We start from the raw sequence: 13,182 nt of genomic DNA on the forward strand, positions 1-13,182 counted from the left end.
GCAGGCTGACACTTGGGGACAAAGTTTCACCTTGAAGTGATATATTAGGAAATCCACTTGACTGCAGACCTAAGCCATGTCCTTCATTTCAGGTTTTTGTTTCTAAATCAGTAATAAAACTAACATTTTAATTAACAATTTAATTAATCTTGTTTTCAAGGTCTGTATCTGTCATTTTCAAATTCAATAAGGAAGAGAAATATTTATTGAGCCACAGTTACAAAATTCTAACAGAGAGTGCAAATAAGTATTTATACCTACGAAAATTATTTAAACATAAAGGCAAAAGGCACCATTAAGTGTGTGAGAACTCAGAAAACAGTTCCTATGAAATATTTTTGAAAAATAAATTATTATAAAATCTAGGCAAGGGAGAAATGAGTGTAAAAATGGAGAGGTAATATAACTAGAGATGAAAATCAAATAATTGAAAAACAGAAGAAAATATAAAAAGTACCAATGATCCAAAGCTAACAAATACTTCATTCATACAGAATAACACTGCAAATCCTAGCCAGCAAGCTTACAGGATGACTATAAATGAGTGAAGTCCTCTGGTTCTCCTCCTTCCTGGTCATGTTCCCTGTGCTATCTCTCCAGAACAAGTCTTAAATTTGGTGATTTTCATTCCATATAGCTACACTTCACTTAAACGTGTACAAATGCAAACAATATAATATAGTTTTTTCATGTTCTTAGTCTTTAGATGTGGTATTATACTGTACGCATCTTCCTGCAGTTTAATTTTTCATGTTCTGATTTTGAGAATTATCTACACCGATAAATTTACTGATTTAAGTACTATTGTACCACTTAATAAACATCCATTTTCCATCAAAGCAAAGGTTATTTTAACTTTCACTATTATACACTATAGTATAGAATAAAAATTCTTATGCATATGGGTCAGAATTTCTCTAAGGCATATTCTTTTTTTTTTCAGTACCAGGGATCAAACTTGGGACTTTGCACTTGCCAGGCAAGCACAGAACCACTGAGCTATATTATATCCCTGGCCCTTAAAGGCATATTCTTAAGCCAAGTATGGTGGTGCATGTCTGTAATGCTAGCACTTAGGAGGATGAGGTAGGAGGATCATTGTGACTTCAAGGCCAGCCTGGGCTACATGAGTTAAAGACCAGGGTGAACAACATAGCAAGGCTTTGTCTCAAGAAATCAACATTCTCCCACAGGTACAGAAGAGTTTCTGCTCTCATTCAACACTCATTCCTTGAGATTTTTCTAGATAATTAAGAAATAGCAACTTATTTTGTATTTCCTTAATAACTATTTCATCTTCTAAATAGTCTGAAAATTTTCACATGTTTATTGGATATGTCCACCCATAAATTTCATATTCATAGTCAATCAAGTTACCTGCTATCCAATTATATGCTTTTTATACATTCAAGGTAACATTATTTTCCTTAAAATTGTATTGCTATAAACACGTAGCTCAACCGCAAATCTTGAACAGCCTTTTCTGGCCTATGAAGTTTTTTGATCAAGGCGTTTTTATTCCCTTGAACTAACAATCTCAAGCTATACAAAGCTGTCAGGGATTTTGTTACTAAGCATATAGAATGAACTCATATGCAGGATAAACTCTAAAACATAATATACTAGCTTGGTAAATTCAAGTAAGTCACAGCCATTCTTTTCATATTTATAGTTCCACAGTTCACTTAAAAATTGATTTGTAAATCCACCATTTTCATTTAGATATAATTTGACTATGCCAAATAAAGAACTGCTGATTTTTTAAAAATTGTATTGCTATATATTTTTTAAACTTTGAAACAATCTTAAATTTGTAGAAAATCTGCTACTGTAAAAAAATGTTTTCACTGAACCATTTACAACTAAGTCATTGACATGACACCCTGTCATCCATACTGTAATGTATGTTTCCATCTAAATGAATATTCTCCTACATAACCTTAATATAGCAAAGATGAGGAAATTAACACACTGCTATGTAAAACTTAAAAAATAAAAATAACAGTGATTATTCTTTTAAAATAATAAAGCACTTATGCTCAAGGTTTCTACATTTAAATCACGATATCCACTCCTCTACAGATGATAATCAGCAGCTTTAGTACTCTTTATTCTTTCAACAAAAGAGGCCTACATTAAGATTGACAGCATGTGAATAATTGCTTTCCTTTTTTTTCCCCCTATTCTTGACAACACAAGAAGGAATGAGATTAAACTGCTCCTGGAAATTTAAACATTAAATCAAACTTTCTGAGAATAACTGCTGGGAAAAGCTGCAAGTTAAATCTCCTTTGGCAATTTATTTTCAAAGATCTCCTTCTGGAATAGTCTTAATACAGACCTACTCAAAGGCTATGGTTAACCTTTAGAAATATCTCTTTGAGACCTAAGATTCCTTTATCCCTTTTTATCTAGTGAATATACATGAGTTATATATATTCAGTGTTACCCAGGGTCATGTTTATATAGAAAATATGAAAATACTAAGTGGCTGCAAAATTGTTTTTTTCTTTTAATATTAGCCATGTATCAGAAACTGTTAATTATTCTACATGGATTATTTCATTTATTCTTCAGGACAATTCCATGTTGAGTAGAGGGCCTTCAATTAGAAAAGAAAAGAAGAAGGGGGAGGAAAATCTGGAAACATTAAGCACAGATAACAATTTGGGAAAGTTTTTGTAGACTGACAAAATAAAGTGGGCTAGTAAAGCTGAAGAAAGAAATGGAATCAAGATAGACTTGTTTTTAAGTGGAAAGAGATATAACAGGATTACTGAATGGATGAAAAAGAGATGCAGAAAAGGAAAAATTCAAAAGGCAAATAGAAAGCATATGCTGAAACAATATCCAGGTGTGATGGGACCTGACAGAAAACAGAGTGGTCTTTACTAACAGAAAACAGTTCCTCCATACTAACCAGAGAAAACAAAGAATACAAAGGGAGAGATGGAGGCATAGAGTCACAGAAGTAGGTGAGATGTGCACACAATGTGTGTCCTCTCTTCTTTTCTCGTTAGTACGTGAATGTCATCAGCTGGGATGCCTTGGCAGGAAAAGGGCTGCAGACTGCTAACACGGGGCTACTCTTTTCCATCTGGAATTTACCTGCTTTCAGTGGGTTTCTTTCAATTTGGCTATAGTTGTGATCTTCCTAAAGCTTTTATCAGTGTATCTTTGGTTGCTTCTGAGTACAAGAATTATAAGGAAAACTCTAGAAAGCTAAAGCAGAGATGGCACCCCTTTAAAAATATTTTCTTTTCGATAAAAAGTATATATGAGGATAAGAGCTTCAGAAAGAAAAATCTGTTCTGTTCTTTTGCATCTGTTTCAAATAAATGATGCGACAGCTTATAAATCTTTATCTAAAAGTTGTGAATATACCAATTAGCCAGTTCAGCTCACTGACTAGACAAAAAAATTATAAATAAATTCTAAAATATACTTTATTCTCTCATTTTGTCTACTAAAAATGAGTCATTAGATTGCTTTGAAATAAGAATTTTTCACATACTAATCCATATATATATATTAGTTAAAAATATGTAAAGATGCTAAATATAAATCACATCCATACCTCTCACAGCTGACTGGGAAGGCTGAGTCAATACTTTGATGTCTAATGCACTGTTGATATTTTCTTCCAAAGTAGCACAATATCCATCCATGACACTGGTAATAGTATCCTTCAAAGTTCCAAGATTATAGAAAACCTGAAGAGCCGTTCCAACTTGAGTTGGATTCTTAAATAAAGGTGAGGTGGGATGGAAACAGATAAACAAGAAATAAGTAAATTTAATATAAATCTACAATTTAAGTGGTATTGAGCAATTATTACATTTTAAAATTATTGAGGATAAGAATAAAGCAATTTGAAATAAATATAATTTTAGTCATCATTTATTTCATGGGACAAAAGTTAAATACTATATTATCCCATCCATTTCCTCTTTCTCCCCTTTAGAGGTTAACAACAAAGTTTGAAGTCTGTTGTATAATATTAGAGATTACTTAAAATTTGTCACCAATCCCTACAAAGGTAGACATGCTGGAACAGAAATCCTGTATCTGTTAAATGACACATAAATGTATTTTGCAGAGCTGACAGAACTGACACATAAAGGCTTGATATTATTCTATATTTCATTCATCCAATCATTCATTCTAACTACAGATATTTATACAGTGTCTACTGTGTATCTGACATAGCTCATGAAAGAAACATATTACATGTTATAATTTATAACACTTTAAAATTCTACAGATAATAAACTTCAATTAAATGGCTACTTTTTCAATTAAGTTCAATTATTCACATTCACAGCTTAGTACAGCTATATCAGTTTTTAGTATAGAAGCTATGACAATTATTTGAAATAAAATTCTTAAAGTTAGATACATACAGAAAACTGCGCCAATTATGTTAAGCACATCTTTATGAATTATATCAAAATGAACCCATCTAGATAACTACCACCTAGAGCCAAATACTGTAGGCATCCCTGAATCTTGTGTGGCTCCCCAAGGTACAAGTCACTAAATGTCACTATGATAACTTCTGAAACCACTATAGTTTTCTCTGTTTGTGAACTTGAAATAAACGGAATTATAGAATTATGTGTTATTGGGTTCAACAACTTATTTTAGAAATTCTTCTGTGTTATTGCACATAGTTGACTCATTTTGTTGAACAGCATTCCCTTGCAGGAATTTACCTTAGTTTATCTACTCTATTGCTGATAAGAAATTTTTGTACTGTACTTTTAGTATTTTAATTTATGCTGTCATAAACATTCTTGTAGACAGCATTAAGTGAACATATATGCAATTTTGCTAAGAGTAGAATTGCTGAATTATAAGGTATTTGTATATTTGGTGTTAGCAGGTAGTGCTGATTTCCAAAGCCATTGTAGCATTTATACACTCACTGGCAACATATGAGAATTGTGGGCATTCAGTAAACTTGACAAAAGTTAAAATAATCAGTCCCTTTAATTTTAGATATTCTTTTGAATGAATACTGTCGCTTAATTTGCATTTCTACGATGACTAAGCAAGTTCCCCTTCTTGCATATTAATTATTCATTTGGTATCTTTTGTGAAATGCATATTCTTCAGTGTCACCCATGTTTCTAAATGGAATTTTTTGTCATTTATGTATTTGTACAAGTTGTTTATATAATTCAGATATAAACACTTCAATGGTTATATGTACTGCAAATACGTTTCCCACTCTTTTTTTTTTTTTTTTTTTTTTTTTTTTTTTTTTTTTTTTTTTTTTTTTTTTTTTTTTTTTTTTTTTTTTTTTTTTTTTGTGGTACCGGGGATCGAACTCGGGTCCTGCAAGGCAGGCCACCAAACCACTGAGCTAATGTTTCCCACTCTTAATGAAATCTTTTCAAAATTCCCTAATCTGTATGTAGTCCCTCTTACCAACCTTATTCTCTATGGCTAGCACTTTTGGTATCTTGTTTAAAAAGCGTCCACACTCATGAAGATATTTCATTCATGAAGCTATCCTCCAGAAACTCTACTAGTTTGTTTACCTTTCACACTTCCGATTTAAAATTAATTTCTGTGTAACATAAGATAGGAATCAATATTAGCATTTTTCTCTATGAATATTCCACTAATCCAGCATAATTTACTTTAAAAAACAAGAAATCAAATGAAAAGCTTCCCCCATTCCATCATTCTCAAGAGCCACCTTTGCAATAAATCAAATATCCATATATGTTTCTCAGTGAAATCTCAATTATCTAATTCATCTATCTAAATTACTATAGTTTTAAGTTTTGAGAGTTAGGCCTATAGTTCTGGTCTTTAATTTGGTATCAGGTTATTTCTTGTTCATGATACTTTCATTTAAATTTCAGAATTGGCTTGACAACTTCCCTTTTTAATAAAGGCTTCTGGGATTTTGTTTGAAATTGCAAATCTGTAAATAAAATAAGAATAGATATCTTTATAATACTAAGATCTCCAACTCATGAATGTAGTATTTCTCTTTGTTTACTTAGGCTTTCTTTCTCCTAGTAATGTTTGATAGTTTTCTGTGAAGGGATCTTATAAAGTATATTTTCATTTGAATTATTCCTAAGCACCTGATGTTTATTGATACTGAAATAATAATCTAAAAAATTTTTATCTGAGCCATGCATGGTGATACACACTTGTAATCCCAGCACTTGGGGGGCTGAAGCAGAAAGATTACCAGTAGTTGGAGGCCAGCCTTGGCTACACAGTGAGTTCAAGGCCAGCCTGAACTACATAGCAAGATGCTGTTTCAAAGAAACAAAAACAAAAACAAAAATTTTAAAAATCTATTATGATATTTAAAATATAATTGATTCTTACATATTAAATTTTAACTTTAAGGCTTTCAAAATTAAATTATTAATTTTATATGTAGTTTTTATGTACTGTATATACAACCATGTTATCTCAATAAATTTTTGTTTTCTTTTCCAATCCCACTTCATTTTTCTGCTTTTTCTTATTACTCTCACTAGAATCCTCAGTATGATGCTAAGTAAAAGTGATTAGAATGGCATTCTTGTGTCATTCCTAATTACAGGTGGAAAGCTTTATTTCACCACTGAGATTTTGGAGATACCAGTGTATTATTATACACAAGTAAAACACATCAGATATACCAACTTAAATATCTCAATATATCTCTTAAAAGAGGAAAAAACTATTCAGACTTTCTAATTTCCTTGTTTTCCTAGAAATCTGTCAATTTCATATAAATTTTTAAATCAATGGGTATAATTGTACCTAATGTCCTCTTACTATCTTTAATTTTTGCTAGATCTCTTATTAGGTCACCTTTTCAATCATATCTTTTTTTTTTGTTTGTTTCTCATCAGTCTTTTGGGGTATTTACCAATTTAATTTATTAAGCTCAACAAATAACTAATTTAGGCTTTGCTGATTCTATTATTAGCTGTTGTTATTCCTATCTTACAGGCTGCAATGGCAGGCCTAAATCAGAATCCAAGCTCCAGAACATAGTAAACAAAACAAATGATGAATTAACCTCTTAAAGACTTAATTTGCTCATTAAGTAATCTTCCTTTTCAGACAGGGTCTCACTATATTACTCATGCTGGTCTCAAACTGTCCCCCTGCTCCAGCCTCCCAAGAAGTTGATACTACAGGCCACACCAGTCTGGAATAATTCTTATGACTGATTAGAACTAGAAAACAGGAAGAGATGCTCAATAAACATTAGTTACCTTTACCTTGCTCTGTTAGCACTGTACTATCATGGAAAGAAGTTTGGCATTTAATGTAGCTACAAGTAGTAAGTAAGCAAGCAAGCTTTTATTTTTTGGTTTTGCTTTTATATTCTTCATGAAGCTGTTGAAAAGACTATCCCTTACAATACTTGGTACTTGGCATAAGACTAACAGAAAATATTAGTTCTCAGATCATTTATTCATACTATAAAACTTGGGCGAATAGCCACTGTTTCAATTCCTAAGGAAATTTTCTTAACACTCTATCTTTACTGAAATAAATTAAACAATAAATACTATTTGGGTAGTCCTGAGTTAGCCTGTTCCTGTGTGCCTCAATTTTATAAATTTTTAAAATCATTAAAACAACTGGGCATGGTGGCACACATCTGTAATCTCAGGACTCAGGAGGCTGAAGCAGGAGAATCACTGCAAATTTGAGGCTAGCCTGGACTACATAGCAAGATACTGTTCTCCAAAAATAAAAGCAACAAGAAAAAATGACAGATTTAAGAAATTCTTCCCAACGCTAGCCAGAGATGTTTTTAAGAAAGATACAGCCACCAAGATCTCAAGTCCAAAATTTTTGATTCAGCCAGCCTAGGCTGAGGCCTAGTTATATGTATTTTTCAAAGTTATTCAGATGATTCTAGACCAGTTATCCCAGCAGCTACCTGAAAACCAGCATTTGGAAATCACTAGATTAGATGTCTTTGTTAGACTTTAGAAGATGAGAATCCATTTATTCATGTGGAAATAATTACATTTTGTTTTTTAAAAACTGAATATTCCATGCTATATACAAAGACCATTAAGTAAACTCAACTACTTGGAGTATTGTGTACATGAAAACAATAATAACAAAAGATAATCTGAAATGGCAAGAGTCTGTTCACTGATGGCCTTAAATAGCATTTTGTGAAATTTTTATTTTGCAATATTGGTACTAAAAAATGACTAATAGTCTAAATACCATAGTCTAAGCTGTTTGAAGAGAGAGGGGGGAAATGGCTATTTCAATTAATAGCTAAGAAAAAAAAAATAGCTTGCCTAGTGAGTTAAAATGAGAATCACTATGCTTTGGATAAGGGTCCCCCAAAGATGCATTTTAAGGCTTGGTCCCAGAGTGGCAGTACTGGGGGAGGTTGTGGATCTTTAAAAGGTGGGGCATCATGGGTGGTGCTAAAATCAATGAAGGTATGTCTTTCAAGGAGACTGTGTGAGTCTGATCATTACCTCTCTATCTCTGCTCCCTGGCACAAGATGTGGGCAGTCCCTCTGACATGTACCCTTGCCATGATGCGCCACCCTCACCAATGGGTCTGCCAAATTTTGGACTTGAACCTCTAGAACCACGAGCCAAAATAAATCTCTCTCTGCTTCATAAGTAGCCTGTGTCAGATACATTGCCTTAGTAATGTGAATCTAACTAATACAAGACCATAAAGAAAAGGGCCCATGGAAGAGATTCTGAAACACTGAAAAGAAAGTGGATGTTGACTGACTACAAAAGAGGGAGGACAGTATATACTACAGTACACTATGCTTGATAAGGGTCCCCCAAAGATGCATTTTAAGGCTTGGTCCCAGAGTGGCAGTACTGGGGGAGGTTGTGGATCTTTAAAAGGTGGGGCATCATGGGTGGTGCTAAAATCAATGAAGGTATGTCTTTCAAGGAGACTGTGTGAGTCTGATCATTACCTCTCTATCTCTGCTCCCTGGCACAAGATGTGGGCAGTCCCTCTGACATGTACCCTTGCCATGATGCGCCACCCTCACCAATGGGTCTGCCAAATTTTGGACTTGAACCTCTAGAACCACGAGCCAAAATAAATCTCTCTCTGCTTCATAAGTAGCCTGTGTCAGATACATTGCCTTAGTAATGTGAATCTAACTAATACAAGACCATAAAGAAAAGGGCCCATGGAAGAGATTCTGAAACACTGAAAAGAAAGTGGATGTTGACTGACTACAAAAGAGGGAGGACAGTATATACTACAGTTTGAAGTTAAGACCATATTATCAGATTGGGGGACTGAGAGAAGAGGAAAAAAAAAAAAAGCAAAGTCAGACATTATCTAGATTTTGTGAGAGGGTAGCAGTCAGGGTGGATGGGAAGATGAAAGGCTGTTGTCAATGAACTGCTTACTTAGACATGGATGAGTCTAAGGTGCTGATGGGATGTTCTCTCTTGGAAATGCGAACAGTTCTGTAATGTATAATCATAAGAAACTAGTTTGGGTAGTAAACTAGACTGATGCAACAAATAAGGAAAATACAGAAATGTTGGAATCCAGAAATAATAAGGGTGGTAAATAATAAAATCAATGGATTAGAAGCAGAATGACAGAATAATCTAGTCAAAAGCTGGAATTGGAATATTACAAAAATAAGAAATAATCTTATCTAGCTCTGATTCAAGTGAAGAACACCTCGTACAGATAATGAACACTGGTGTGTCTGCTCTACCTTTCTCTCTCAGAGACAAATAAGTGTTTTGACCACTGGCTCTTGTCGAGCCCTTATTAATAAACTGTAGACTTTTAGTTCACTCATTTATAAAAGAAAGAGACTGTACTAGATGGACTCTAATGCCCTTTCCAAAACTAATAACAATGATTTTATCATTCAAGAAGTATCACCTACTATGTGCTAATACTGACGCATTGGGATTAAAAAAAAATGCTCCACGGTAAGACCTTTCAGCATTTATGGTTTGTAGGGGGAAAGACAATGAATTGGCAATGAGAATGTGCAGTGATAAATGAGCAAGGAAGTGGAGAATTAAAGACAACACACAGGCAATTACTCATATTTGGGGAGAAAAAAATGAGTGGAGTAATCAGAAAGTTCTTTAAAGAAAGGAGTATCAGCTGAGACCTGAAATGAAGTGGACATGGGATGCTGTGAGGAGCTGAGGTAAGGAAGCATGAATGATCTAGAGAAAGAGCAGGAAAGCAAAATAAAGGTTTCCAGCAGAGTAAGAGCACATACAAAACCTGTGAATGACAGCACACTGGTGGAACCTAAATCCACTTAATGTGATATCTGACAGATAAGAAGTCTACAGAAATCCTGCTATGAATCCTAGTGCCTAAATGGCTTTCAATCTTTGGTATTATCTGTAAGAATTCACATGAAGGAGTAGTTAAATGAGAAGGAGCTTATGAAATGTGGGTATGATTTCATTTTTTAAAATCTGAATGCTAGTTATACATGTTTGTTTACTGCATGAAAAATTCACTGAGCTGTTCTCATAAAGCATGCCCTATTAATTATAATTTTAATTTTTAAAAATTCTAAAAGAAATAATAGGAAGTGAAAAAGATAACAGACTATAACAAAAAAGTATTTGTAAGAAGACATTTCTTTAAATAGCTAAAACACTATTCAATAATACTTTCTAGTTTTTAGAGCAAAGACATTAGATCATGTAAAACAATTATACTTCTAAAATTATTAAACATGAATCTTATGTGACTTTTTTCCTGAAACATAAACAAGATTTATACTTGTGTGTACACACTGTTTAAACTGCATATAACTGGTTTGACACTAATTGACTGCTGATCCCAGCATGGTAGCACAAGCCCATGGTCCCACCTACTCTGAAGCTGAAAGAGGCAGGAAGGTCAGCTGAGCCCAGATGTTTGTTAGCCAAGCAACACTGCAGGACCCCATTTCAAAACCAGAAAAGAAACAAAAGACTCCCAAATATTGCTGAATGTGAAACTTACATTTTGATTTTGAGTGTTATTTGTGTCCCCCCAAATTCATATATCAAGTCCCTAACCCACCATTTACTGGTGTAATATTGTGAGATTATAGGTTACTTTTCCTGGCATGTATTTCCTAAAATCCTTGGATTTTTTCAAGTGGCAAGTATCTTTTCATAAGTCAGTGAGTTGATAGATGGCAGCTCCTAGGTAGCTTCTGGATGGGGGCTAATCACTAAAAAGATAATGGGAGGATTACAGGATAAGGACTTTCAGCCCTATCCCTTAGGGTCCAAATATGACAGAAGGCCTAGTGAGTGAGTGGTCAAGTAGATAACCACTGGCCAGAGATTTAACCCTTCATTTCTAGGTAATAAAGCCTCCTAAACAATCCCCAAGGACAGGGTGACACATGGAAGCTCCCATAGGTGCTGCACCCAGCAAAAGCCTGGAAGCTCTCTTCTTTGTATATGAGTTCTTTATGTATTCTGAATACTAACCCCTTATGGAGGATACAATATGCAATTATTTTCTCAAGTTTTAGACGTTGCCATTTATTTATTTGTTTGTTTGGTACCAGGGATTGAACTCAGACCCCTGCACTTCCAGGGCACATGCAGGAACCTCTAAGCTAAATCCCTGGCCCAGAAGTTGCCTTTTTTTACTCTGTTGTCTCCTTTGTTGCACAGGACTTTTTTTTTCAAGGCTGAGGTAGACCCACCTTTCTGTTTTTACTCTTGTTGCCCGTTTTGGTGTTGTATCCCAAACTGTCAAATCCACCGTTCTCTCCCAGGTTTTCTTCTAGGAGTTTTATAGTTTCAGGTCTTACATTTAGGTTTTTGGCCTACTGGAGTAATTTTTGTAGTAGTACATGGTGAAAGCCCAACTTCATTCCTTTCCATGTGAAACAAAATTGCATTTTGAAAACACACACCCCAAGTGACTTAAAAACTCCAAAACTTGAGAGCTACTGCTTACATTATCTTTGAAAACCAAATTAATCCACCTGACTTCCCTTAATAATGCTGCTTTGGCTACTCCTCCAGTTTTAGATCTGGCTTGCTAAAGCCCAAGTGTTCCTCTACAGGGAACAAAATCACATGATCTTCAGGAACAGTTTTACCACACAAGAAAAAGGAATGAAGGTAGGTGTAGGGGATGGAAGGGAGCATAGCAGAAGGGATGAATACAATGAAAATATGCTGTATGTGAATACCACATTGAGACCTAAATGTTTTGCAAAATTAAAATATATATTTAAAAAATGATCTAATGCTGGGGATTTAGCTCAGTTGTGCTGCCACCTGCCTTGCAAGCTCAAGGTACTGAGTTAAATCCCTGGTACTAGGAAAAAAAAAAAAATTCAGAGCCAGGCATGGTGGTAGATGCATATTAATACCAGAATTCTGAGAGGCTGAGATAGGATGATCACAAGTTTGAGGTCAGCCTATGCAACTGAGAGGCTTAGAAAGTCTGTCTTAAAAGAAACAAAATGGGTGGGAAATAGAGCTCAATTTGAAGGCCCTAGGAACAATCCCCAGTAACACACACAGACACACACACAGATTTTCATTCAAAGGACAGAAAGCCCAACATAGCAATGATGTAAATTATTGTCTTTAACAGTTTTTTCCTGCTATCACCTCGTAAACTCCTGTTGTGAACTAGGCATTACTCTAGGTCAATGGTGGAGAATCTATGTCATGTATACTATTATATTTTTAAGCCAGAAGATATTCATGTAGAGTTGTTTTTTTTTTTTTAAACTAAAACCTCAGTGTCAGATCAAATTGTTGGCACTTTGTAATAATTAAGTGGGGTTTGGATGGCAGTTTTAGTACTCAGTCTCTAAAAGGTTTGCCATCACTGTTCTAAGTGCTCTTGATGCATAATATCTAATCTTTCCCAATAAAATGCTCATAGTCAGGCAGTGAGTTCCTAGAGTAGGGAAACTGAGGCAGAGAGAAGTTAAGAGAGTCCAAGGCAGCAAAAAATAGACAGCTGAGCAGGGATTCAAGTATAGTACATCCAATTTAAAAATGGGTGTTTTTTCCAAATTGCAATTTATTTACAAATCATCATTAAAAATGATTAAAGAGCCAGCAATTTAGCTTAATGGTGCTGCTGGCTGCTTCACAAGTGCAAGGACCCAAGTTTGATACCTGGTACCCAAAAAAAAAAAAAAAAAAAAAAAAAAAAAAAAAAAAAAAATTTCTTTTTTT

The 13,182-nt window shown here is 34.3% G+C and overlaps 1 protein-coding gene across 1 annotated transcript in view; it reads right to left on the minus strand.

Moving 5' to 3' along the window:
* Cog5 (component of oligomeric golgi complex 5) overlaps window positions 1-13,182 on the minus strand; it is a 275,944-nt gene that overhangs the window by 110,591 nt on the left and 152,171 nt on the right. The window contains exon 8 of the mRNA XM_033756778.1: window positions 3,578-3,743. Coding sequence (XP_033612669.1) covers window positions 3,578-3,743 — 166 coding nt within the window. The remainder of the gene's footprint in view (window positions 1-3,577; window positions 3,744-13,182) is intronic.

This window comes from Fukomys damarensis, unplaced genomic scaffold, assembly GCF_012274545.1.
Source record: "Fukomys damarensis isolate Sample0158 unplaced genomic scaffold, DMR_v1.0_HiC HiC_scaffold_4, whole genome shotgun sequence".
Classification (NCBI taxonomy): domain Eukaryota; kingdom Metazoa; phylum Chordata; class Mammalia; order Rodentia; family Bathyergidae; genus Fukomys; species Fukomys damarensis.